At 42.9% G+C, this 27,697-nt stretch overlaps 1 protein-coding gene across 13 annotated transcripts in view; it reads left to right on the plus strand.

Moving 5' to 3' along the window:
* The window catches only part of DGUOK (deoxyguanosine kinase), a 34,221-nt gene extending 7,102 nt beyond the window's left edge, over window positions 1–27,119 (plus strand). For 2 of the 13 annotated variants that reach the window (XM_086327649.1, XM_086327648.1), the window contains 5 exons: window positions 16,182–16,369; window positions 20,136–20,283; window positions 25,635–25,750; window positions 26,338–26,437; window positions 26,870–27,119. In XM_086327649.1, the coding sequence (XP_086183775.1) occupies window positions 16,218–16,369; window positions 20,136–20,283; window positions 25,635–25,750; window positions 26,338–26,437; window positions 26,870–26,896 (543 nt within the window). In that variant the 5' untranslated portion in view covers window positions 16,182–16,217 and the 3' untranslated portion in view covers window positions 26,897–27,119. Of the gene's footprint in view, window positions 1–3,565; window positions 3,679–16,181; window positions 16,370–18,699; window positions 18,858–19,631; window positions 19,719–20,135; window positions 20,284–25,634; window positions 25,751–26,337; window positions 26,438–26,869 lie in introns of all 13 variants that reach the window. The other 11 variants (XR_015137302.1, XR_015137303.1, XR_015137304.1 and 8 more) reach the window with 11 other exon arrangements.
* Window positions 27,120–27,697: the final 578 nt, after the last annotated feature.

Consider the following 27,697-nt stretch of genomic DNA (forward strand, 5'->3'; position numbering starts at 1 on the left):
TTTTTAAAGTGGCTTTCCAAAATTTTTGGAATGGGGAGTGGTGTGCAAGTTGGGGGTGTTGCACTGGTGTGATTGTTCCAGTAATTGGGACTGTGTATTTCCCATTACATCTCGTTTATTGGCATTCCGGGTTTTGTGTGTTTAAATAGCACCAGTCGGTTTCTCAGAGTACTGACTGCCCTTGGATGAACTAATAGTGTCTGATCTCAGATGTGAAGTTGGCACACCCTACCCCTCAGGGCCCTTCCTTTCCATCTGCAATTGTTCCTTGGGTAGTTGTTTTTAACTTTAAAAAAATTTAATTCAAACAACCATTTTACCCCACCCATGTAAGAAATCAGTTACCTTCATCTTTTCATGTGAATTAAAATAGTTTTTCAGCCCATAGCCAGGAACCATGTTTTAGCTTTCATCAAAAACCTGCAATCTAAATATTGACCATCTCTGCAATATTTTGAACTAGGGACGATTCAGGGCTGGCAGATGTCTGATAATAGAAAATTCAACCAGCTTGTAGTTCCTGCAGCCCTGTTGGGCACTCCATGACAAGCCCAGAAGGTCTTCTTTGGTAGTCTGGGATGTGGTTTTGGAACCTATATTTTTTAAAAACCACCTCTGTTGATTGTGATCAGATTGTTCTGGATACAATCTGAAATGTAAGTCTACATCACAGTCACTTAGGGCATACTTGAAAAATGTGGATTCCTGGGGGTCCAACCTCAGAGATTCAGATCCTGTTAGGAAACCAAAATTGAGACCCATGAAAAATCAAACCAATTAAATGCTAAATGTATCAGAGGCAGTTAATAAATATTTGTTTGAGTCAACTGCCCAACATGGTAGGAATTTGGTGTGAGCTAGAGATGTCCTGAACTTTGTGGAAGAGGTGGGCCTTGGGCATGATGGGGAAGGGATTTAGACACAGGCCGAACAGAGCAGGGAAAGGCATTTATTCATGGAAGTGTGGGAGGGGCAGAGGCGCGCAGGAGCTCGGTGGACGTGGGATTGAGAGATGAGCATGACTGTACAAAATGCACAGATTTCTGTTGTGTGTTTTTCACCCCCTGTGTTCAGAGAGGAGTTGGAGCAGTGTATGATAAATGTCACATATTGGATGTGTGGGCTCTCCTGCTGAGACATCTCTTTACTCCCAGTCATCAACCATGAATGGCTGATAGAATCGATGGAAGGATGCCTCCCCTTTCCTTCTCTTAGTTCCATTTGGGTTCCTTCTAAGGGTGGAATTCACTTGAGAAAGATCATCTCTGATAGGGGAGATTGAGCTCCAAGTGCTCAATTGTTTTGGATGTTTTGGTTTTTAATAGATGTGGGTTTCGTAGGGAACTGAAATTAATAATGTATGTTTGATTCACTCGGCTGGGTCATTAGTCTGGGCTTTGGTTCCTGCCTTGGAGGAACCCCGTCTTCTACTTAGAGAAACAGAATTACAGTGGCAGTGATGGAGTCTTATCCACATCGCCAGGCCAAGCACAAGCATTGCCGGGCCAATCCAGCTTATAGGTGTGAGGTCCTGAAAGGCTGCACACAGGATGCGTATCTAAGCAGAATCCTGAAGACTGAGTAGTAGCTGGTCAGAGGAGGAGAGGAGGTTCCCCAGGAAGTGGGAAAGCACATGCGAAGGCACATTTGCAGCAGACCACACGGCCTGATTAAAGTTGCAAGGCGTTTGGTCCAGCGGGAGCTCTGGGTGTCTGAAGAGAAGCTAAGGCAGAACCGTCTATGCAGGGGCCAGGTTTTTATATGTCTTACAGGCCATGCTGGCCTTCCCTGGTGGCTCAGACAGTAAAGAATCTGCCCGCAATACAGGAGACCTGGGTTCGATCCTTGAATCAGAAAGATCCCCTGGAAAAGAAAGTGGCAACCCACTCCAACCTATTGCCTGGAGAATTCCATGGATAGAGAAGCTTGGTGGCCTGCAGTCCATGGGGTCATAGAGAGTCAGGCATGACTGAGAGACTTTCATCGTCACCACCACCGTCATACGCCATGCTAAAGGGTTTGAATTTTGTCATGAAGGGAGTAGGGACCTGTCAGAGGATTTTAGGCAGGGTTATTTTGTGTGGTGTGGCTGCTGCAGTATGAATAATGGATTGAAGAGGGCAAGGCCAGAGTTTGAGAGGCAAGAAATGAGAGCCTGGTCTTGAGTGGGAAATGGGAATAGAAGGACAGATGGTGAAGGCATGTTCAACATGTTAGAAGGCATGTTCAACAGCACTTGGCGGCCACTTGAGGTTTGGCAGAGGAGGAAGTTGTGACTGAGTGGATAGTGCTGTTGTGCCCTGAGATTGGGATATGGGAGGAAGCTCAGTTTGGTGGGGAAGATGGTGAGTTCATTTAGCAAATGTCAGTACTTCGAGGTGCTTGTGGGACATTCAAGTGGAAATGTCTGGAGGGCTCTTAGTCTGGAATTTAGGAAGATGTGGGCTAGATGTTGGTGTAAATGGGAAGAGGGAACTTAAATGTTGTGGTACTGGGTTAATTTCATCTCCAGAATATTTCTCATAGCAGTCACTACTTTCCACCTCCTCTGCTGTTGCCTTGGTTGAAGCTCCTGTTGTGTTCCAACCTAGCTGGTGGAGTGTCTTTTAAAAATGAGGTGGTAACTTGTTATTTTCCTGCTTAAAACTCTTCCTCAGTGGTTTCCCATTGCCCTTCTTCGCATGGTACAAGGCCCTGTGTGGCCTGGCCCGCCCTGCCTGCTGCCCTCTCCACGCTCACTTTTTGCCGTCCTTCTCCCTCTTTTGACCACACTGTCTCTGCAGTGCCTTCTTCACGGCCACAGATTCTCTTCTTTCCCCTTGTGCACTGTTTTTCTCTTTTCCTGACCTTTCCCCCCATCCTTGGCCTGGCTGCTCTCTCTCCCCTTACCCCACCCTTGACCTGACCAGTCCTCGTCTTTCAGGTCTCACCTCAGGTCACATTTTTCAGAGGAACCTTCCTTGATCTTTCGAGCTACATTAGAGTCAGCATGCATTTTTCTTTCCTAGCACTAACACAGTTTGTTGTTAGTTACTCATGTGTTTGCTTGGTGTCTGTCTCTCACACAAGCTCTGTGAGGGCAGAATCCGTACAAAAAATCTGTGTTTTGTTTACCGTGGTACCACCAGTGCCAGACGGTTCTGAGCACGTAATAGCACTCCCTGAGTATTGGTTAGATTTGTTGAATGAATGAGGGTCATTGTCTTCATTTTCTATAGAAAAACTTGCAATTTTATACTGTCACAGAATAACTGACTGTGATTCAAGGTTTATAACATATGTAGTTGATTTCGTCTACTTTTGAGAGTATTCCATTTTTAACTGTTATTAAATACTCTATTCCTCTGGGAGGTTGGGGCAATAAAATTACAAATCCAATCTGAGGGGTATTTTTCCTCCCTGTTACCTGCATTCATCATGGTGACTCTGGTTGGCATGGCATGACCTGTCATCTGTCTGACAGTGATGTGGCTGCTGAGTTGGGTGTTTGTGGAAGAGTTGAGTAGCAGCCTTCTCCTGTAACCTGATTTGGGAAGTGTCCCAATACATGCTGTTTGCATTGCAGCTGTGGGAAAATCCACCTTTGTGAAGTTACTCACGAAAACTTACCCAGAGTGGCACGTAGCTACAGAACCTGTAGCAACATGGCAGAATGTCCTGGCTGCTGGCTCCCAAAAAGTAAGTTTTCAGTTGTGGTGGGTAGTTGGCAGGCTTGGGTTCATAAACTAGTTGCAGTAATCTAATTTGCTCCGAGTAGGTGAAGTAGTCCATTTTGTGTCTCCTTTTTAAAATACCTTCATTTCAGAAAGCAGACCGTGTACATCAGGGAGGGATGACTTGTTTGAATGTGTTAAGTTTTGATTTTTGTAGTTTTGACATTTCTGTTTAAGTGATTGCCTCTGTTCTTTCCAGTTTCCCAAAGCATGGCCAGCCATCCTGTCATTGAAGATTAATTTTGTCATTCCTACCCTTAAGTATTTTATTGAAATTGACCATCAGGAATAGTAGTTAATTACAGTGATTTTAGCTTAGTTTTGAAGTCTTAGAAATTGAAAGGAATCTTAGAGAAGATCTTGTCACATTTTAAGTCAATGCAGAAATCATAGCTAACGTTTATAAAGTGCATACTATGTGCCAGGCACTGTCCTGTCCCAAACACTGTACATTTCACAGATGCCTTGTGGCTGAAGCCCTCCCGTCAGTATGTTGCTCTGCGAGAGGCCATGGGCTTGGTTTCTCACTAGCCACATCAGTGTGAGTAGGGAACAACCAACTGGACGTGACCCTCAGAAGCAACTGAGGGAGTGGCAGCATCTCCGCAGACTCCTGTAGTTCCAGGAGCAGTCACGAGTACCTCATTCTTGCTTTTAACAGCCTATTGTTAGAAAGTTCTTGTATGAGCCACTTTGCATACCTGTGACTCTGATTCATTGGTTCAAGTTCTGACTCTTAAGACTTTTAACTTTTCCACATGGCAACTCTTCATTCATTTCTAAGGCAATGATTTCTTGATTTTTTGCCCCGTTGAGTCTTCTCTTTGAAATCAAATACCATTTTCCTCCAGACTGTTTCTCATGCAGAAGTAACTTTGTGTAGGAGATGCACTCCTGTCTGTTGGTTTTCCACCTAGATTTTAGTAAGAGTAGCACTCAGAGCTGAACAGGACATCTTAGATATCGTCTACATGGTACAGAATACCACAGAACTGGTTCTCCGTGCCCTTTGCTTGTGCTTCCAACTTAGGATCGTGTTACCTTTTTTGGCAGACACTTATACTTACTGAGGATATTTGTTTTTTTTAAACTGTCTCCATCTATGTATGTACATGTGTGTGTGTATTTGTGAGATTAACTTTTCTATTTAGTAAATAAATTATCTTTTTCTGAGTATGCCACAGGGCACCTGCTTTGGGGATTTAAAAATATAACCACAGATTTGGTACTGTTTCCTTCAAGAAGGAAATAGTATTAATTCTTTTATTCTTAATTCTCCCCTGGAGTGTGATCTGGACTTGGTGACTTGCTTCTAATGAGTACAGTGTAGCAGGATTAATAGTGTGTGACTTTCTGTGGTAGGTGGTAAAAGACACCGTATCTTCCGTTCTGCTCTCTCTCAATCACTTTTGGCTCTGGGGCTGCCAGCTGCCCTGTGATGCAGCGTACCTGTCTGTGAAGGGGTCCACGCAGCAAGGAACTGGTCCTGCCAGGAGCCGTGTGACTGAGTCTTCTTGGAAGCAAATCCTTGAATCCCCAGTCAAGTCTTCAGATGACTGTAGCCTCAGCCAATATCCTGACTGAAATCTCATGGAAAACCCTGAGGCAGAACCACCTGGCTAAGCTGTGTCCTGAATTCCTTTCCCGTAGAAGTGGATTTAATGAATGTCTTTTTTTGTTTAAGCCACTAAATTTTGGCACAACTTAGATAATTACTACTCTGATAATCCCATTGTCTAGAAATAAAACAGTTAACATTTTTGTCCTTTTAAATTTTTTTAAAAGGACAAAATGTATATATTAACACACATATAAATGTATGAAACATACACACATTTCATCTTTTAAAAAATGTATTTATGGCTGTGCTGGGTCTTCGTGGCTGCGCAGGCTTTTTCTCTAGTTGCGGCACGCAGGGACTGCTCTCATTGCGCTGCTCGGGCTTCTCACTGGTGCCGTCTCTGGTTGCGGAGCATGGGCTCTAGGTGACCAGGCTTCATTGGTTGCAGTGTGCGTGCTAAGTAGTAGCTGGCGCATGGGCTTACTGCTCCAAGGCATGTGAGATCTTGCCGGACCAGGGATCCAACCAGTGTCCCCTGCCCTGGCAAGTGGATTCTTTACACTGAGCCACCAGGGATGCCCACGTTTCCTCTTTTAAAGTAAAAATTGTGACTGTCACTTGCACGTCCCTTGATACCCAAGGCCTTCTTCCTTTCCGTTAATGTCGTTTTAACGGTTGCTGTATGATGTTACACTGTATAATGTGGTGTACTATCATTTAGTCATCCAGCCTTATTTTGAATGTTTACTTTTCTAATTTCTGCTTATTATAAACTGTCACAATGATGAATATTTTTGTAGCATATCTTTTTTTCTTTTTAATGGCTTAATTTTGAGGGTAATCTAGAAGTGGTATTTGGATGTCCCCAAATTACATGTTTTGTTGAGACTTTTGTTACATTTTGTAAAATCTTCCTTCAGAAAAGTTTTACTATTTTTCTCATATTTTCAGCAACACAGGGTATTATTTTTTTATCCTTTCTGACTTGAGAGTGAAGAAAATGAATGGTATGTTATTTTATTTTACATTTATTTGATTATTAATTTGTAAGGCCTCCTCAGACAGCCATTTTGCTTTTTTGCATTTCTTTTTCTTGGGGATGGTCTTGATTCCTGTCTCCTGTACAATGTCATGAACCTCCGTCTATAGTTCATCAGGCACTCTGTCTATCAGATCTAGTCCCTTAAATCTAATTCTCACTTCTATTGTATGTCATAAGGGATTTGATTTAGGTCATACCTGAATGGTCTAGTGCTTTTCTCCACTTTCTTCGATTTCAGTCTGAATTTGGCAATAAGGTGTTCATGATCTGAGCCACAGTCAGCTTCTGGTCTTGTTTATGCTGACTGTATAGAGCTTCTCCATCTTTGGCTGCAAAGAATATAATCAATCTGATTTCGGTGTTGACCATCTGGTGATGTCCATGTGTAGAATCTTCTCTTGTGTTGTTGGAAGAGGGTGTTTGCTATGACCAGTGCATTTTCTTGGCAAAACTCTATTAGCCTTTGCCCTGCTTCAATCTGTATTCCAAGGCCAAATTTGCCTGTTACTCCAGGTGTTTCTTGACTTCCTACTTTTGCATTCTAGCCCCCTATGATGAAATGACATCTTTTTTTGGTGTTAGTTCTAGAAGGTCTTGTAGGTCTTCATAGAACCATTCAATTTCAGCTTCTTCAGCATTACTGGTTGGGGCATAGACTTGGGTTACTGTAATATTAAATGGATTGCCTTGGAAATGAACAGAGATCATTCTGTCGTTTTTGAGATTGCATACAAGTACTGCATTTCGGACTCTTTTGTTGACTATGACGGCTACTCTATTTCTTCTAAGGGATTCCTGCCCGCAGTTATAGATATAATGGTCATCTGAGTTAAATCCACCCATTCCAGTCCATCTTAGTTCGCTGATTCCTAGAATGTTGATGTTCACTCTTGGCATCTCCTGTTTGACCACTTCCAATTTGCCTTGATTCATGGACCTGACAGTCCAGGTTCCTATGCAATTTTGCTCTTTACAGCATCGGACCTTGCTTCTATCACCAGTCCCATCTACAACTGGGTGGTGTTTTTGCTTTGGCTGCATCCCTTCATCAGAAAACTAAGATCATGGCATCCGGTCCCATCACTTCATGGCAGATAGATGGAGAAACAGTGGAAACAGTGCTGACTTTATTTTTCTGGGCTCCAAATTCACTGCAGATGGTGATTGCAGCAATGAAATTAAAAAATGCTTACTCCTTGGAAGGAAATTTATGACCAGCCTAGACAGCATATTCAAAAGCAGAGACATTACTTTGCCAACAAAGGTCTGTCTAGTCAAGGCTATGGTTTTTCCAGTGGTCATGTATGGATGTGAGAGTTGGACTATAAAGAAAGCTGAGTGCCAAAGAATTGATGCTTTTGAACTGTTGTGTTGGAGAAGACTGTTGAGAGTCCCTTGGACTGCAAGGAGGTCCAGCCTGTCCATCCTAAAGGAGATCAGTCATGGGTGTTCATTGGAAGGACTGATGCTGAAGCTGAAACTCCAATACTTTGGCCACCTGATGTGAAGAGCTAACTCATTGGAAAAGACCCTGATGCTGGGAAAGATGGAAGGCGGGAGAAGGGGATGACAGAGGATGAGATGGTTGGATGGCATCACTGACTTGATGGACATGGGTTTGGGTAGACTCCGGGAGTTGGTGATGGACAGGGAGGCCTGGTGTGCTGTGGTTCATGGGGTCGCAAAGAGTTGTACATGACTGAGTGACTGAACTGAACTGACTCCTTGAAAAGAAAGTTATGACCATCCTAGATAGCATATTAAAAAGCAGAGACATCACTTTGTCAACAAAGGTCCGTCTAGTCAAGGCTATGGTTTTTCCAGTGGTCATGTATGGATGTGAGAGTTGGACTGTGAAGAAAGCTGAGCACTGAAGAATTGATGCTTTCGAACTGTGGTGTTGGAGAAGACTCTTGAGAGTCCCTTGGACTGCAAGGAGATCCAACCAGTCTATCCTAAAGGAGATCAGTCCTTGGTGTTCATTGGAAGGACTGATGCTGAAGCTGAAACTCCAATACTTTGGCCACCTGATGCGAAGAGCTGACTCATTGGAAAAGACCCTGATGCTGGGAAAGATGGGAAGGCGGGAGAAGGGGATGACAGAGGATGAGATGGTTGGATGGCATCACTGACTTGATGGACATGGGTTTGGGTAGACTCCCGGAGTTGGTGATGGACAGGGAGGCCTGGCGTGCTGTGGTTCACGGGGTTGCAAAGAGTCGTACATGACTGAGCGACTGAACTGAACTGAACTGATTACCAATTAATTGAACAACTTTTTAATCTTTATTGGCTATGTTTTAGTATTCTTTATGAACTGCTTGTTCAAACCTCTTGCCACTTTTTCCTCCTATTGAGATCTTCAGGTTTTTGTACTGGCTTCATAAGAACTCATTGTATTGTTAAATATCTTAACTCTTTGTCATATACTGTCGATTCTTTCCCCAGTGTTGTCATTTTTTCTTTGCCTTTCTGTATGGGATATTTCGCAATGTAATACTTGAAAGTTTTTATGTGGTCAGAGCTACATTTTCTTCGTAGTTACTGCCTTTGATGTGAAAGTCTAAAAAAACCTGTTACAAGCCCAAGGTGATAAAAACATGCACTTGTTTTTCTTTCTTTTGCTTTTAAGGTTTTACCCTTTATGTGACTTTAAAAGTTACAGGAGTCTTAATTTTCCCCCAATTGTTATCTGCATTTCCAGTAATAGTCATGTTGAGTGGTTATATATTTTGTGGTTATTGTGACTGGGAACTGTTTTTCCATCATCTTTTTCAAACTGGTTATTGCTGTTTTAAAGAAAAGCAGTTGATTGTTGTATATGTCTTGTGTGACTTAATTCTCTCTCTTCTCTCTTTTTTTTTTTTTTTGCTTTATTTGCTTGAGGTTTTAGAAAATAATAGTTTTCTCTAAATTCTAATCACTTGTAAGGGCTTTCCAATATCCAAACCTCATTTCTGGTTTCTTTTGTTAGATAGAAGTTCCAGAATAATATTAAATAGTAGCAGTGATGGTAGTCACCCTTATCTTTTCTGTCTTTAGTGAAACTACCTCTAATGCATCATCATTAAGTTCTGTGCTTGTCATTCATTTCAATAGACTGTGTGGAGGAGGTACCCTTCTATTACTAAGATATTAACTGTTTTTATCAGTATCAGATGTTAAGTTTTCATCAAAAGCCTTTTTTAGCATCTAGTGAGATAACCATGGGATTTTTCTTTCCTTTGCTTTTTTCTCTTAGTGTTAGTCATAGATTTGATAATGATGTCATCCTCACATTCCTAGAATGAACCCTTTTGATCATGGTGTACTGTTGCATTAATTTGCTAATACGTTGTTTGGACTTTTGCATGTGTATTTATAAATTTAATTGGTATTACTATTTGGGTATACAGTTTTTGACAGGTTTTACCATCAAGGTTATGAAAATGAATTGAGCTTTGTATCATTTTTAGCATAGAAATTGTCTATTCCTTGAAGGTATGATAGAAATTAGTTTCAAAATTACATGGACTTGGTGTTGTTTGAGGGGAATATTGGACAACTCTTTCTTCCTCAATTATTATTCAGGGTTTTTAGTCACTTTTGATAATTTTTTTCCAAAGAATTGCCTTTTATTAAGATTTTCAAATTTAATAATGTAAAATTAGTACATGTCTTTTATGCTTTAAATTCTGTATTGAGAGTTATTTTATTGTTTGTCTGATGTTGCTTATCTGTGTGAATATTTTGAAAGGAAAAGACTTGGTAGATGATTATTCTTTTTTAAAAGGTGCAATTAATAGATTGTAATTTTTAATTCTGTTGGGGCTTGCATTCTAGTTCATTACTTTTTGCTTTTAAATTTATTTCTCAGAATTTTTGTATTTTGAAAAGTCTTTAATAAAGTTAATGATTAATTTGTGTATTTTCCCCTTTTTTCTGCCTTAATAATACTGTTGGCCAAAAAGGTTCACTAGGTTTTCTCCCACCTGTTTTTGGCCAACCCGATAAAAGCATTTGCAATGGGAAAGTTTCTTCGTAGAATAACTTATGGCCCTATCTTCTAGATTTTGACATATGAGACTGTAACTGAAATTTCTAAAAAATATGTAATTGTAGTTTTAACTTATTTTTTGCCTAAGAATTATTTTTAGTGTTTTACATATTCTGAGTAGATTTTGTATGTTTATTATTTTGTTAATCTAGTTTTATTTTGTTAAGATCAGTGTGGCTGATACAGTTTCTCATTGGGGAAACTTACTGAGGTTTTCTTCATGGCCTGTGTATGGTCAGTTTTCATAAGTTTGCCATGGACTTTTAAGAAGAGTATGTATTTCCGTAAATTCTGTGTAGTTTGATGTCACATATTTTATCCATTCTAAGATGCCATTGATTATGAGACTATCAATTTAGTGACACTCCTAAGGAATAATTAAAATGTCTGTTCTGTTTAGTAAGCATTGTACTATGTATCCCAGTTTCTGATATGTGAAAAAAATGGTTTAGAGTCTAATCCTCCAAGTTCTCTACAGGTTTTTTTTTTAATTAAATGCTAAGAGAAGTGTACTAAAGTTTTGTGCTTTTATTATGTTTTGCCCATTTCTCCTTGTATTTTTAAAAATATTTATTTACTTATTTTTTATTTTTACATAAAATAAATGGGTCTTTGTGGCTGTACACTGGCCTCCTCTAGCTGCGGCGAGCAGCGGGGAGGCCCCTGTCTCGCTCCAGTGCGTGGTCTTCCTCTTGTGGGGGCTTCGCTTGTGTCAAGCACAGGCTCTGGCACGCGGGCCTCAGTAGTTTCAGTGCACAGGCTCAGCAGCTGTGGCTCTGCAGCTCTGTAGCACAGGCTTAGTTGCTCTGAGGCATGCAGGGTCATCCTGGACCAGGGATTGAATCCATGTTTCCTGCATTGACAGGCAGATTCTTCACCACTGGATCACCAGGGAAGTCCCTAATGCCTTTTTTCTTAATACAGCTTTGCCACATCTGCTTTCTTTTTATTTGCACCTACTTGATGGATTTTTCTGCCCCTTTGTTTTCAACTAATATCTGTCATCTTGGTTTGGTGTTTCACTTATGAACAGGAGTTTTAGCTTTTACACATTTTGAGGGTCTGCTTCCCATTCCTGGGAATTTTTCTCTTTGATCATGATTATATTTAACTTCTTCCTGCCACCTTATTTTTGTGCTTTCATCTCCTTTTTTTTTTCTTTTTTCTGTATTTAAATATTTCTTTCATCTTTCTCCGCTTCATTCCTGTGGAAATTTTTACTATTTTTACTCTGCTAGTGGAAACATTTAAACTAAAAATATACATGTTAAATATATATATATATGTTTAAGATTCACAGATACAGAAAACAAACTTGTGGTTACCAAAGAGGAGAGGGAAGGGGGAGGAACAAATCAGGAATGTAGGATTAACAGATACAAACTACTACATACTAAATAGACAAAGCAACAAGAATATACAGCACAGGGAATTATAGCCATTTATGTTGTAATAAGCTATAGTGGAGTATAATCTGCAAAAATACGGAATCACTGTGTTGTACACCTGAAACTAATATAATATTGTACATCAACTATACTTCAATAAAAAATATATATATATTCATGTTTAAGCCTATTTATCGATATTAATGGCATCTCCATGAAAGAAAAAAATAAATTTTACTACTGTTTTATTACTTTCTTCTCTAGGCTCTACCACCCAAGCATAGAAATCTGTAATTTTATAGTTCTGGAATGTTTGTACATAGTGAAATTTCTCTGTCTCTTTCTCTCTTTTTTTCTGGCCAGGCTGGACAGCTTGTGAGATCTTAGTTTCCTAATTAGGGATTGAACTTGGACCCCAGCAGTAAAATCACCAAGTCCTAATCACTGGATAGCCAGGGAATTCCTGGAAATTTCTCTTTTAACTATAGAAATTGGCAGTAAACTTCTTAACCACATTAATAATAATTTATACTTAACTCTCTTCTGCTGGTCATTCACTGAACACTGTTTTCTTATTGCCACTTCCCATTTCTTGATTCTTTGATTCATTTTTCAATTGGTTGAAGTTTATTTTAGAGGAATTTTTTTTTTAGAATGTAGGTGGTATTAATATAGTCTCTGAGCGATTGCTTGTCTTAAAATGTCTTTAATTTCTGTTGTGTTGTTGCTCAGTTGCTTAGTCGTGTCTGACTCTTTGTGACCCCACAGACTGCAGCACACCAGGCCTCCCTGTCCTTCACCATACCTTGGAGCCTGCTCAGACTCATGTCCATTGAGTTGGTGATGCCGTCCAACCATCTCATCCTCTGTCAGCTCCTTCTCCTCCTGCTTTCTGTCTTTCCCAGCATCAGGGTCTTTTTCCATGAGTTGGCTCTTTGCACCAGGTGGCCAAAGTATTGGAGCTTCAGCTTCAGCATCAGTCCTTCCAGTGAATATTCAGGACTGATTTCCTTTAGGATGGACTGGTTGGATCTTCTTACAGACCAAGGGACTCTCAAGAGTCTTCTCCAACACCACAGTTCAAAAGCATCAATTCTTTGGTGCTCAGCCTTCTTTATAGTCCAACTCTCACATCCACACATGAATACTGGAAAAACCATAGCTTTGACTATAGGGACCTTTGTTGGCAGAATAATGTCTCTGCCTTTTAATATACTATCTAGGTTTCTGCTATAGGGAAGTGTTATGTGGTTCTGGTCCTTTTTTAAATGTAAGAAATTAATATTTCCCCCCTCCTTAGGTTTTTGTTTTGTTTTTATGAATTGAGATCTTGCTAGGATAGGTCTGGGTGTGTGTGTGTATGTGAGATAGAGAGAGAGAAAGAGAGAATATGAAAGCCACATATGTAAATCTGTATTAAATCCTTTCTGGTACTCAGCAAATTTCTCTGGTGGAAAGTCTCACGTCTTCAGAGATATTCTTTAATTTTTTTCTTTGGTTTTGGCTTCTTTTTCACCTGAACTAAAACCATAGTAAAAGTACCATGGTTTTAAAAGTTTATTTTTGTTCTAAAATACCTAGAGATATGTCATGTTTCTATTAGACAGTGATTCTCAGTGACTGAAATTTGATGAGAGGGAGACACAGACCTTATGAGTAGTGGTCTTCCTCCATTCATCTCTTTTTTTGGGGGGGTAGTGGCATTTCACCTCTCTGTATTGGGCTCATCACTTGAGAAAGAAAATTGTTCACTTTGGGTAGGTAGTTTTATCTAAAATATGGGTACTGCAAAGTTGCACATTATTTTAGCTCTTGTTTGAAAAGTTATTTGATACAAAATTGTATTAACTGCTGTGGGGTTGGAGAAGGTGACATTACATCTTGATGTATCTTTCCAGAAGAAAGAAAAAACAAAAAATACCCTCCCACTGTGTAACAGTGTATATTGGATCTCCTAAACTGTTTCTGTTTGTTTCTTAACTTTCTGCTTTTTTCTGTTAGTTTAGGAAAAATTTCTTGAGTCGATACTCTGTATGTGCTGTGTGCTGTGCTTAGTCACTCAGTCCTGTCCTACTCTGCTCAGTCGTGTCTGACTCTTTGCGACCCCATGGACTGTAGCCTGCTAGGCTCCTCTGTCCATGAATTCTCCAGGCAAGAACACTGGAGTGGGTTGCCATGCTCTCCTCCATCGGATCTTCCCAACCCGGTAATCGAACCCAGGTCTCCCACTTTGGAGGCAGATTCTGTACTAGTCTGAGCCAGGAGGAAAGCAGTGTTCTGTTTGATACTCACTAATGAGGTTTAGTGCAGTTTACAGTCTGCTGGTTACTATCTTCATTGGGAGTTTTGTTTTGGCAATTGCATTTTTTCCCTCTAAGAATGTTCTTTTCATATTGTTCCATTTGGAGCCTGGGTTCATTTCTTTTATTGGGGGGCATGCCATGCAGTCTGTGGGACCTTAGTTCCCCAACCAGGGATCGGAGCCTTGCCCCTGTAGTGGAAGTGCGGGGTCTTACCTCCAGGGAAGTCTCTGGCTCCTTTTTTTGATAACCTGTTCTTATCAGTGTGGCAGTCTCTTGAATCTCATTGAGCTTTTTCCATTTTCTCCTTTCTCTGGCAATAGCTCTGTCTCCTGAGAGGCTGCTTGTCCTGAGCACATTGATGAGTTCACTCCTTTTGAATGGCTGAGTATTTTTATTTCCACTGCTTGTCCCCTTTTTTGTTTTTATGTCTAAAGGGATATGTGCTTCATGTTCTGTAGTTGAGATAGGTTCTTTAGAAATAGTGTAGGCCTCTGTACAGTCAACCTGGTGCCTCTGCCAGCGTGGTGCCCCACTCCAGTCAGCTGGCTTCCCTGCCATCTCAGAACTGTGCCACGCACCATGGGCTCCCTACAGTCTCCAGTGACCCTGCCAGAGACCCCAGTACATCCAAATTTGTCCTCCTGCTTCAGCCTCCAGCTCTCAGCCAGGGGCCGTTTGTGAGGCTGGTGTGTGTGTGTGGGTTGGGACTGGAAGGAGGGAAGTTGTTTTGTGACTTGCTGTGCTCTGCCTGCATTGCTCCTGATGAAACCTTCCAAAGGGTAAGACCCTTCTTTGGAATCCAGGGTTGATATTCTGTGAAACCGGACCACTTGTGGTTGTCTAACCTCCCCTTCCCCCCCCCCCACCCCCACCAAGACTTTTGTCTCTATGTGAAATTCTTTCTTCTTAATCTCTATTTCCATCTATGGAGATTCCATGTACCATTTACTTACTTCCCAGCTTAATGCCACTCTTTTCCAGAAACTTCCCAGATTCTCTCCACCATATGTGAGCACCCCTTTGTTGTATGTTCTGCTTTCTAGTCTAGTTTTCCATATTTTTGTCACCCCCTTTCTGTTTGCATTATGAGCTCCTTAAATTTAGGAACCACGTCTTGCTTGCTTTTATATGGAGAAGTATTAAAATGAAGAAGTTAGTGGAAGCCAGGTTTGAGTCCCCATTCAACACTTAACCATGAAACCTTAGGCAAGTTCCGTCACCTTTCTGAGTGGATGTTCTCCTCAAGGAAATGGGCATAACAGGGGTACCTACCTCATGGTGCTGTTGTGAAGATCAAATGAGACAGCATAGCACAGTGAACATTGAGATAAATCTTAATTTTGTTTTCTGTACCCCTTACAGCACCTAGCTCACGTAGCACCTCATCCACACAGGCCTTCAGTTAATGGTGACTAAATGAACACAGATAAGAGTGCTTTGCGCAAAACTCACTTTAGCACTGAGTCAGTGGCAGAGCCCAGGAAAGAATCTAGGGTTCCTGAGTATCTTACACACGTTCCCGCCTGCACATGCTGAGTAAGTGGGTCTTCACGTGCCTTTCGTAAAGTGTCTAGAATCCAGGAGGAGGGATTTGTGTGTTTTTGTTTGTTCGTGTGTGTGTTTGTTTAACAACGTGTAGCTCTGCCATAAGAGAGACAGAACTCTTTGTTTTGTGGGTTGGGTTTTATAGTCAGTTCCTTTCTTGTCTAGGTTAGTTGTAGAAAGAAAGAACCACAAATGGAAGCCCCAGAGAGAGGCAGCACGGTGTTGCGGTAGAGGTAGTATGATTGCAAGTAGACTTTTAGGTGGTTGTGATTGTTAACTCCTCCTCCGGCACGCTCTGCAAACACATCTATCGGTGCACGTGCTAACTGTACGGTGGTTCTGCCTCCGCTCTTCTAGGTGTGTTGAGGCATGTCATCTCCCTCTATCAGGGTCTCACCTAATAAAGTAGGAAAGTCTCTCCCTTGGCTGTGTAGCTTTGACTGCACCAACGGTGAGGGATGCAGTATCTTTTTAGTGGGAGGAAACCTCTGTAATTGCTTCTCCCAGTGATTACAAGGTATGAGGTAGAAGGGTGGTGAACACTGAAGTAAATGCGTCCTAGGAGATTCTCCTCTTTTGTAATTTGCCTCTAGGCCGGCGCTGCCACCAGCCTTGGAAACTTGCTGGATATGATGTACCAGGAGCCAGCACGATGGTCCTACACCTTCCAGACATTTTCTTTCCTGAGCCGCCTGAAAGTACAGTTGGAGCCCTTCCCTGAGAAACTCTTAGAGGTTGGGAGGGCAGTACAGATCTTTGAGAGGTCTGTGTACAGCGACAGGTAAGGTCCCGAGCCTCTGCCGGCCACAGGCGCTGTGCTCAGCACCACAGGTTTTCTTTTCTTGGTCAGACCCTGAACTGCTCTTGTCATTGAATGTTATCCTTGAAAAAATTGTCTTCTTTTTAACGACAACACTATAGAGATTTGTTCAGACTTGCAATTTCAGTTACCACACATGTCAAGAAAGGAAACTGTTTTTCATAAACTAATACATCTAATTTCTCACACTGGCACTGATTGCCTTGTCGTCGTCTTTTCTGTCACAGAAGCAGGCTGGTGGCTACCTAGTAAAACCGTTACATGCACAAAGGCTCGGAAGAGACACTTAAGTAGCAGCGTATGTTTCAGCAAACCAGATGAATCAGTGGCTGGCTATCACCTTGAAGAAAAAAGCAGATGGAATTAAAATCTGTGTTCCTAAAATGATAGGAGAAATACATTTATCCTTGTTTTATTCTTCAAGAAAGGATTTCTTAGTAGAAGCACATCTGAAAAATTGACTTCTGTCTTGGATTTAACCATTTTTGACTCTGTCGTGTGAGAGGACTTATTATTGGCCAGAGTCTATAAGAGATATTCAGTCTCTCATAGGTCCAGGGAAGGGCATTATCCTATCTACCGATGGAGTGAGATGAGTCACTTTTCACGAAGGCTAGCAGCTAGCTTGGGAATTCAGCCCCTTGATTCTAAAGGAGCTAGTCCGTCTATACTCCGGAATTCCTGGTTCTGCCACAAGACCAGGCTGAGTCTTGTGTTTCAGCCATTTGGAGATGAAGTGAGGGTGCCTCGATCTGGACATCACTGAGGGTTTTTTATCCGAAGGAACCTGTGTCAGTGTGAGATGGTGGCCCAAAGCATGTTGAGCTCTGAAGCCCCTTTGAATTATCAGAATGGAAAAATTCACTTTTATTGTCCATTCACGTCTATTTTAAAATTTTTATTTATGTATTTTTGGCTGTGCTGGGTCTTCATTCTGCCCAGGCTCTCTCTAGTTGCAGAGAGTGGGGGCTACTCTTCACTGTGGTGCTCAGGGAGCAGTGGCTTCTTTGGCTGGGGAGCACGGGCTTTAGGGCATGCAGGCTTCAGTAGCTGCAGCTCCCCAGCTCCAGAGCACAGGCTCAAGAGTTGTGGCGTATGGGCTTAGTTCCTGTGGAGCACGTGGGGTCTTCCTGGATCAGGGATTGAACCCATGTCTCTTGCAGGCAGATTCTTTACTGCTGAGCCACCAGAGAAGCCCTGTCCATTCGCTTCTCAAGATGCTAGATTGGTTACCTGTTTACTTCCAAATTACAAAAACTAGCGCTACTTCTTAGTCTTCCCATAAAGCCGCCTGGAGGGGGAAAAATAAGGGTATATTTGTAAATGTATTGTGATTTTTTTTTTAAGCATTACTTAAAAATCATTCAAGAAATGTAATACAAACCCTATAGGCTAGGCACTCCTTCTCTGTGGACCCCAAGAGAGAGCCTGTTCTTTATAAAAGCTAAATATGTGAATTGTAAATGGTTGAGCTATAGACTTTTGTTGTTTTTTCAACTGTTGGATACACTACTATTTATTTTCCTCTGCCTTCTCTCAAGCCTAGCCTCTTGAATTAGGAAGATGAATTACATATTGCTACCTTCCTGGAAACAAACTGGCCATTGGTCTTTTGATTTTCAGCCCTTTAGTGAGGTAGACATGTGAGAGACCCCTTAAAAATAGAAATACTTTGTTTAGAAAGTACACGGACTTGAGAAGATCTGTTTAGAAGATCTCCAGACTTCTCTGGCGGTCCAGTGGTTGAGACTCTGTGTTTCTACTGTAGGGGGCATGGGTTTGATTCTTGATCAGGGGACTAAGATCCCTCATGTGGCGTGCCATGGTATAAAGGGAGACAGCTGATTGCACTGTAGGCAGCTACAACATCCCAGATGTTTTCTTCAGAGGGGACATTTTTGAGACAGAAAGGGTAACTGATTACACACTCTAACCCTGATGGTAATTTAGAGCCTCTCCACTCCTTTAAACATTTATTCATTTGGCTCAGCAAATGAACAGATTTGTTGAATGCCACCTGTGTTCAGGCACTGGGTCAGACCTGGGGCTGCAGCAGTAAGCAGGGCGGACCCAGTTCCTGCCCTCATGGTGACCTTAGTCTGGCAGGGACTGCACACCTGCCCAGGTGTGTTATACGTATTCCAAAGGAGGAACATCGCTTGTTTGGGAGGGTAGATGACAAGGAGGGGGAAATCTAAATCTTTTCTGTTTGAGTTGAAAGAAAACAATAGCATGTGGTTTTAGAGCAGGGACCCTGATGCCTTGGTGCTTAAGCTGGCCCTTTCCTGCAGCCCCTTCATTCAGGCTGCAGTGGCTCCCCAACCCGCCTCAGCATTGAGCACCACCATGGCCTTTACGTCCTCTCGCCCCTTCACTACCAGCTTTGGAGAAATAAAGAAGTGCTCATCCTCAGAAAAAGGCCAGGGCCTTTTATAAGACTAATTAACAGGTATTTACTTGCTCTTTATAAGATCTTCATTTCCATGTTACTTATGAAGAAGCTGAAAACATTGTTCAGATACTGAATTAGAAATTCACCTCTTTTCTATGTTGCCTTCAGCTAGGCTATAGGTAAGCCATTTCAGAGCTCCCAAATTAGTGCCTTCATAGCCTAACAGTGAAGTAGTTACAGTGACAGCTAAGGTACTGTTGGAAGCACCTTGTAAGTATTACAGTTCTCACAACTCCACGAATTAGGTTCAACTGTTATCTATGTACAGAGGAAGAAGCAGCCTGAGAGTTTGATGACTTGCCCCTGGTGACACAGCTAGTGAATTTTGAAGCCAGGTCAGACTCAGGAGTGTGACGCTCCAACCCCTTCTCTTATGCAGCACTCGCAGCCTTGTGGTGTATACCTCCCTGAGCCATTCATAGACAAGGCTTCCGAATTTCATTTTTCCAGAAGTAGCCAGTTGCTGAGTATTGCCTTAGAAACTGGAATTCACTGCTTAAGATGTAAACTGTGTTTTGTATCAAGATGCCTGAGGTTGGAAAGCAGAATTGCCCCTCCTGAAACGATGGTTTCTAGTTAGCTCCGACTTCCTATTTATCCGATGCTCCTTTAGTTACGGAAGTAAGCAAGGGGCAAAATGAGATTGATTTTTAGATTTAGCCTTCTCATATCTGGATTAGAAGCTCAGAAGCAGAGGAGGCTTGCTTTGGAGGAGAGTTTGTTTTCTTGGTGATACTGCAGTTAGTAGGAAATGCGTTTCCTGCTCCACAGGGGACATGACTTAAGTACAGTTCCTGCTCTACTTCTCGGCTAGACCAAAGGATGGCTCTGCAGCCTCAGAACCCTTGAGTCCTTAAAGTAAGTCATGGGTGCTTTATACTAGGTTGTTTTTTGTTTGGGGGCTTACTTACAGTAATAGTAAGGAAATCTTAAAAGTCTGAGTCTACATGCACCATTTGCACATGTTTTGACTGGTTTCCAGGAGAGAAAATTGTTAGCGACCAATGGTACTGTCTTTCAGTGGCCTTTTTCTTCCAGTGGATTAATCCACTCAGAGATTTTGGCCTCTAAAGTCTAAATGCTATTCTCAGTATTGAGCAAAAAGTGTAGGTGAAGAATTCAGACTTCTTAAAAATCAGTAAGGAACCAAAAAGGTTAAGTGGTTTGGACAGACGTGGAAGAAGTTGTTATTAATGTTTTTTGCTTCTTTCTTTTGCCTTTCATTCCATTTCCCATTCTCTTCCCCTCACCCATCCCACCTACATTTCCAACCAGGTATATCTTTGCAAAGACTCTTTTTGAAAATGGTTCCCTCAGTGACATTGAATGGCATATCTATCAGGACTGGCATTATTTTCTCCTGCAGGAGTTTGCCAGCCGGCTCAGATTACATGGCTTCATCTACCTTCAGGCTGCTCCCCAGGTAAGACAGAATTTAAAGCCTTAAACATTAGGGCCATATGAAACTTAAGAGGTGATGTTCTCTGAGCCTCTGATTTTCCAGTTGGAGAAAGTTGGTTGTGGGTATTACCTGGAGCATGGAGAGCAGTGGGTGAGCACCCTCCCATTCTAGCACAAGGACCCAGTTCCCTTAGGCTTTCTGCAGCAGGGGGCTAAAGGGTCCCTCTTGATGTAGTGCCCACCTGGAGAAGATTGGGCTTTATCACTGGGATCCACAGTTTCAACCCTCTGACCAGCTAATCTGTAGCCAGTTGCCTCAGCTTTTCCTTCCCTCTAACTGGGTCATCAGAGTCCATTGTGGTCTCTATGGTTTCCTGACTATCATGTTAGGAGGACGAAGAGGCTTTCCTCACCTCATCCTGGTACTCTCCTAATTCATTGTCTGCTTTTTTGAACCTGAAGGATGCCACTGGTAAGGCACGATGGACTGTGGGAGTTGCCTCCCATGACCTCCGACCTGGACCATGGGGGCAGCCCAGCACACAGTAGGGTGGTGATGTGGAGTCTCTGGAGATGGCAGGGGTCCTTGGCTCTGCCAACCGCGGGCAGGCCCTGGAAACCTTTCCCCTGGAGGGGTCCTTGTCTGTCCAATCCAGTGTCGCAGACACGTGATCCCTAAGGGCTCCTCTGGAGTGGGAGTCAAGCTGGGGGGCATTTTTGAGGGATGTGTTGCTCTCACCTTTTTAGACAGATACCTGACATACGGTCAAATGCCAGGTATAACGCATAGTCTTAGGAGGGAAAGTTCTCTTGAGGCTAGAGGCCAGGCTTTTAGGTATATGACCCAGTCTTGTGGAAGGAAGAAGCCTGAGAGCAGACTGGCCAGGGTCAGAAAATGGGTGGGAGCGCCCCCATGACACAGACTCGCAGGAACCAGAGGGGAGAGGACCGGATGGAAGGGCCTGACCTCAGCAAGGGTGGCAGCAGGCAAGGGCCTTGGGTGTGAAGGGGACCAGGGATCGGGGCTCTTTATGTCGGGAGCTTCTGAAGATTGTGAGGAAATAAAGAGAGTCCACGAAAGTAAATAGAGTCTCAGGTTTAAGTGAAACTCAACTGGAGATGCAGTGAAGCCAGAGGGCTGAGAACCTTCCGTGAAAAGCACAGCTGAAGGTGGCAGCCTCGCACATTTATGACTTCTTGCAGTAGTTGTCATTTCCTGGGAGCAGGAATAGAAGAGACCAGTTATGAAGGTGACTGTCCGGTAGGGGCAGGGATTGGTGTCAGTGTTTAGGGGAGAAGGAGACCCCTGCCAAAAGGATGGTTTGAGGTAGCCGAATGTAGGGTTCAGGGTGAGAGGAAAGTCCTGGCCCCCAGGAAGGCTCATGGCCAGAGCCAAGGATGGATTAAGAGCATTGTGGACTTGAATTGAGTGAAGATTGTGGTTGGGTTTGAAGAGGTGATGGTTTCCAGTAGGAGTTCATGGGATGGAGAGTTGAAGGCAGCAGCAGGTTGGGCTGAGCTTTAAGAGAATTGAAAGCACTGCCACCTAACCTTTGCCTGGTTCCTGACCTAGCCTGCTGGGCCACTGGGACCCAGCAGGAGAGGAAGGAAGTCTTCCTCACGTCTTTGTGTACTTGGAATGACTGTGAGATGGGACAATGATGGTAACAATGGTGGTGGTGGCTGTAATTGTTACGGTGTGGCTGATAACATCTTTTTGGAGAGACGAATTGAGGTATTTCAGCTGGGGTGGAATAGGGGTTGAAGGATTAAGGATTACTGCAACTTGATGGTAGAAAAAAATTACTTACTCATTTTGGAATTGAATGGGGATTTTGGTGCTGTTTTGATGGCACCAGAACCGAGAATGTTGATATCCTTCCCCTGAAGTCATTCCTAACCTCTGCTGTGAGACCCAGAGGGACTGTGAGAGAGCAGAACAGAAGTGAAACATCTTTATGTAGAAAGCGGTGCAGAGTCCCGGCAGATGTTGGCTTAGAGCTCATGTGATGGGCTTGAGTAGGGCATTTTGCTCCTTCCTACCTACTCTTCACTAACCTGTAAAAAGCAAGCGAGCCAACAGTAAAAAAAGAAATCAGAAGAGAAACGGCTGGGCCTCAGTGCCCCAAACAATCAGCAAGAGAGAGTGCAGCTGGCCAGTGTACCTCCAAGAGCCAGGCCGTGTCTGCAGCCCGGACAGCGTGTGCTGCGAAGACCTGGGACAAGGGGCACCTGGGTGTGGGGCTTAGGAAGTGCAGTGGTCAGACCCACTAGCAGTCCCTGTCCAGTTGCTGCCTCTGACTGCAGGCAGTCCAAACAGCAGCTCTTCCAGGAGGGTCGGGTGGAGTGAAGCAGGCAGCTGCCGTCCCAGCCACGCTCTTTCCTGTTCACGTTCAGTGCGTCCTCCCCATGAGGACTGAGGTAAAGAGGAACCAGACTAAAGCACTGTTTGCACAAGGTTGTTTTTTTTTTTTTTTTTTTAAAAAAGAACTTGTAACCATATCAGTACAGCAAGAAGTACACCAAATGTTCAAAATAGAAGTTTACCTAGGCTTCTGGGAGGGAAGAAAAGTTTGCTCTCTTAAGTAAATTAATAGTGCAAAGGGAAATGTTAGCCTATTTTAACAGGAGAGACTTTAGCATCAGTGTTTGCCTGCCAGCAATGAATGAATAATTATAGCTTTTATAAAAAGAATTGCTCTGCCCTAGTGTATAATTGAAAACATAACGTCACATTCGGAAAATACGCATTTTCATTAATTCTGATAATATTTTTCTCTCAGGAAAATTAGGTAGCTTTGCTATGTTTAGAAATCCTGAAGCTACCTTGCTGGCAGGAATGAGAATTGGTCAGCCTCTAAGGAGGCAGTCTGGCAGTGTATACTAGCAGGATACATAGTTTTGCCCTATTAATCATGCTTCTTGGAATTTACTACATAAATATGCTCCCACATAGGCAAAATGGCTCATGTGCAGGGCAGCATTGTTTATAATAGCAAATTATTATAAACAACGCAAGTAGTCATCAGTAGAGGCCAGTTAAGTATATTATGCTCCATTGATGCACTGAAAAACTCTGAAGCCATGAAAAAGAACTGGAAGGTACTACACTGACATATAACAATCTTCAAAACATATTCTTAAGAAAAATAAGAACCAAATGTGTAATAGGAGATCTTTTATATGTTTTTTTAAGTGGAGGTAAGACTATATGTGTAAAGTCTTTCTGCAAGTAGACAATAGCCACTAACATCTGTCATCAGTGGGGTAGAGCACTGGGTCGTGGTTAGTCAGGGCTGTAAAGCTGTGTGATGGGGAGGCAAGGGAACGGCGGAGAGGTCTTGAAGCAGTCAGCAGTGAGGAAAAGATGTAGGGACAGAATGACAGAAAGAAAAAGAGAAGGTTCAGAGGGAAGGAAAGTAGAGATGGAAAAAGATGAAAGTAGGAGCAGACGGTCAACAGGGATAGACGGGGTCAGAAATGAAAACATTCAGTGAGTATGTGCGATAAATATGTATTGACCACCTGCCCTGCCAGACCCTGTGCTCAGCCCTGGACCAGACAGATTCTGGCCTGCTTTCAGAGTGGTGTTGAGTAAGCTGGTGCCAGTGATGAAGGGGGAGCCCCTGCCGCTTCCAGGAAGCGCCTCTGACTGCCCCAGCCCAGTTGCTGCCTTCCTTATCTGACTTCTGTACTTAAGATCCAAACCTCACAGTAGAGCACCTGATTTGCTGTTTTGCATATGTTCTTTTACTTGTTATCTAATTAGATTATAGACTCCCTAGGACAAGGACTTCATCTAACTTTAGAACAGTTCTTGATTCAAGGGAAAGAGATGAGAAGGGATAAGTGCTAAAAGTATTAGCATGTTAGACTGTTAACCTGTGTTAATCAACTTGAAAAGTTGGGCAGAAGATCATAAATGAAATTTGTTTATATGATTTTCTTTCCATAGAGAAAAGATGATACAAGAGGGAAACAGCACAGATTGCATCTTTGGGAATATTATACATTTTTGGGGGAATAAAAGTTTACATTTGGGAATAAAACTAAACTATTTGAAAGAGAGAAGTCCTAAATCAGTGAGTTAATCTACGTGTTTTTCTCAGGACAGATGACACTGAATAATGAAGTGTTTGCCATGCATAGAGAGAAAGGAAGGCAATTCAGGCAAAGCAGACATTCAGAGCAAAAGTTTTGAGATGCGAAAGAGCTTGGTCTGTACTGCAGACAGGAGGTGACATCCGGCTTCAGGGGAGGAAGGAGCTAAGGATGTCAAGAGTGGAGAGTTAGGAGGGGTGGCCAGACTCTGGGAATGGCCCTGTGTGACCAGTAAAGGAGAAGGTGACATTCCTTGAGTCATTGTGCTTCAGATTTCTAATCAGATGAAGACAGACTGGAATTACGCACGCTCTGGAAGGACTGAGGGACAGAGTGAATCTCAAGCCTCACTTTTTTATTTTTTGAACTTTGACGTATGCAGAATTTGCATTCTGCCCCAGAGTGAATGTGTGATATGACATGACTTCAAGTTACGTACCGTTTTGTAAATATGATGTTACTCATACTTCCTTGCACCTGTGACTGAAGGCGATAAGCACCCTGCAAGGAGAGTCATACCGTTGGAGTCAGCCCTCCGAATCCAGACGCGGAACCCCTGATGTGGAGAGCCCACTGCCATTTCACACACATAAGGGGCTCCAGCAACCTTGGAATTTCGTACCCACAGAGGGTCCTGGAACCAAACGCCCCTGCAACCCCCTCTGCACGTGCTGAGGGACAGCTGTATATTGCAATAGTCTGGAAGGGTGGACTGAGCAGGAAAAGTAGGAGAAAAGACAGCATTTGCCAGGAACTGATGGGCTCCCTTCCCTGAGTCTTCACAGTGACCCACGGGGTTGATGAGAGGAAATGGAAGCCTACAAAGCTTACCCCCCTGGTGCCTGGCTAAGATGGGAATTTAACCCTGGACTTTCTAACCTTAAGGCCTGTGCTCTTTCCATACACTTCACTGCCTCCAGGAGGCAGAGAGTCAGAAGGCTCTTGCTCCATAGTCCAGGTGAGAAATGCTGGGGACCTGACCAGGGCAGGGGTGAGAGAGAGGCAAGGAGAGAACCAGCTGGAGAGAGATGAAAGAGAATTCAGTGACTTCCTGGATGTGGCAGGGAGGAGGAAAAAAATAATAATTCCAGGTTCCTAGGGTAGATGATGGTTGCCATTAACCTGTGATTCACTAAGAAGACAAGGCAGCAGAAGGAATGTCACAACACTAGCGCCCAGGATAGACACAGCAAGGAGGCCTGAGAGCCCCCCAGCTTCTGTAACAGCCGAGATAACCCAGGAGCTCAGCAGAGCCTGGGGATTGTCTTTCAGGTTTGTTTAAAGAGACTACAGCGGAGGGCCCGGCAAGAGGAGAAAGAAGTTGAGTTGGCCTATCTGGAGCAGCTTCATGGTCAACACGAAGCCTGGCTTGTCCACAAGACAACCCCGTAAGTGGAGAAGAGAGCGGCAGTGGACAGGGGCCTGCCTTCCTGCAGCCAGGCATTAAAATACAGGAAGCTGAACACGCAGCCCCTTAAGCAGGTTCAGAATGTCCTGGAAGTGCTTGGGATTGTTAAGCGTTATCCCCAGCAGAAATTTAATACCGGATATAATCTATATATTTCAAGAAACTTTTTTATTAGATTGTTTCCCAGCTTTTTTATTTTTCGATATGCCCTTAGACTGAACTTGGTGATTGATGATGATAAAGTCGTTGGCTCAGGGTAAAGGGCTGAAACATTGTCAGTGTGTACTAAGTTAATATTCCTGGTTTCAGCCTTTCCTCCCTTCAGGCTTGGTGTGCTGTCCATTTAAATTGTTTGGGGCTCCGACCTTCAGTATCAGTCTTCAGACTAAAGAGAAATTTCAATCTCGTCTTTCCAGCCGACTTTATTGAGTTCCTTTTTTAAACTGTTTACATAAAATTTCCCTAAGAAGCCCTGTGACCTTAGAGCTATTATGAATTATTAAGACTGGTGAGTATGTGAAGCTTACCATCTTTTTTCTGTTCCCTAAATATTCGTGCTTCTTACAGGCTCCACTCTGAGGCTCTGCTGAACATTCCAGTGCTCGTGTTGGATGTCAATGATGATTTTTCGGAAGAAGTAACCATACAAGGAGAGCTCATGAGGAGGGTGGGGAAGACCTTAACTCCTGCTTTTCTTTTTTTACACTCTTATCACTTCAAAACTTCACTATGGGTCCTATGCATTGCGCCTCAAATTGCATTTCACACTCCGAAGCCTGTAGGGCCTTGAATAAGTTATTAAGATAATCTCTATTCTCTAAAGTATTTGGGGCTAATAATTGTTAAATATTTGCCTTGTAAGATGTGCTTTCCAGCTGACTTCCTCGTCTGAGGTATTCTAGAACTAGGGAAATGAGACTTCTGGATTCTCTCCAGCTCTGCTACTTGATACCCTGGGCAGGTCTCATTTCCTTTCCATACCTGTGTTCTCTTCCTCACAAAAAACTCGAAGGCTTGGCTACACATGCATTATGGATGGACTGTTGTATAGTCTCCTGAAAATGTGAAATTTAACTTTTTGTTTTTCTCTTTCCCACAGGTAAACACCTTTGTAAAGAATCTATAACCAGTACTGGGATGTTCTAGCTGGGATCTGGGCTCTCTGACTTTCTAAAGCCAGAAAATACCAAGCCACCCACCTTTCTGTCCTCTGCTCCCACCTGCTTTTACCCCTAGAGTGCTCTGACACTCAGGGGTTAAGCTTCTATTATCTGTAGACCTAGCCCTAGTCTTCTTTTGTATCTCAAGGACTTCTTAAATAAAGTCTGTGCTTTTGTGGATTTTGTTAATCCATTTGTTCATTTATTTCAGCTTGTATCTACTGCTCTGAGCTCCCTCTAGACTAGCCATTTTCACTTGAAAAAAGTCCTGGCTTGCTTTTAAATCCTTCACCTGTCAGACTTCCCTGTATGTTCATTGGCTCCTTGTGACATGATAGGGCAGGAATTGCTTCAGAACCCTGACCAAGCTCTGCCTTAGGAATGAAGAAGGGGAATAAAATGACTCAGGAGTGGGTGGATGTGAAGTGAGCCCTCAGAGCCAGGAAATGGAGCTCAAACTCCAGGAAGCTTCTCTGTCTCTCCCCATCCAGCACTCTTGGTGTGGGCGATGGGGTCGGTACTTAGACCTTTGTCCCAAAGCTGAAGAACCTGGATGAAAGAAAAGGAGGGAAGGAGGGAGAGAATAAATCACAAGCTTAAAAGTTCAGCATATGACATTTAGGGCTTGGTCATCATGGCACTCTGGCCTCCTCCAAACACCTACCAAGTAAGTTTCAGGTTAACTTCATGGAGTGAATTTGTCTATGCTAGAAAGAAAATTTTTTGTGTGTGCTGCAGTTCAAGCTTCAAGGATAGTTTATTGTAAA

Source organism: Bos grunniens, chromosome 11 (genome assembly GCF_055505025.1).
Source record: "Bos grunniens cultivar Pamir isolate PY7600 chromosome 11, Bosgru_T2T1.0, whole genome shotgun sequence".
Taxonomy (NCBI): domain Eukaryota; kingdom Metazoa; phylum Chordata; class Mammalia; order Artiodactyla; family Bovidae; genus Bos; species Bos grunniens.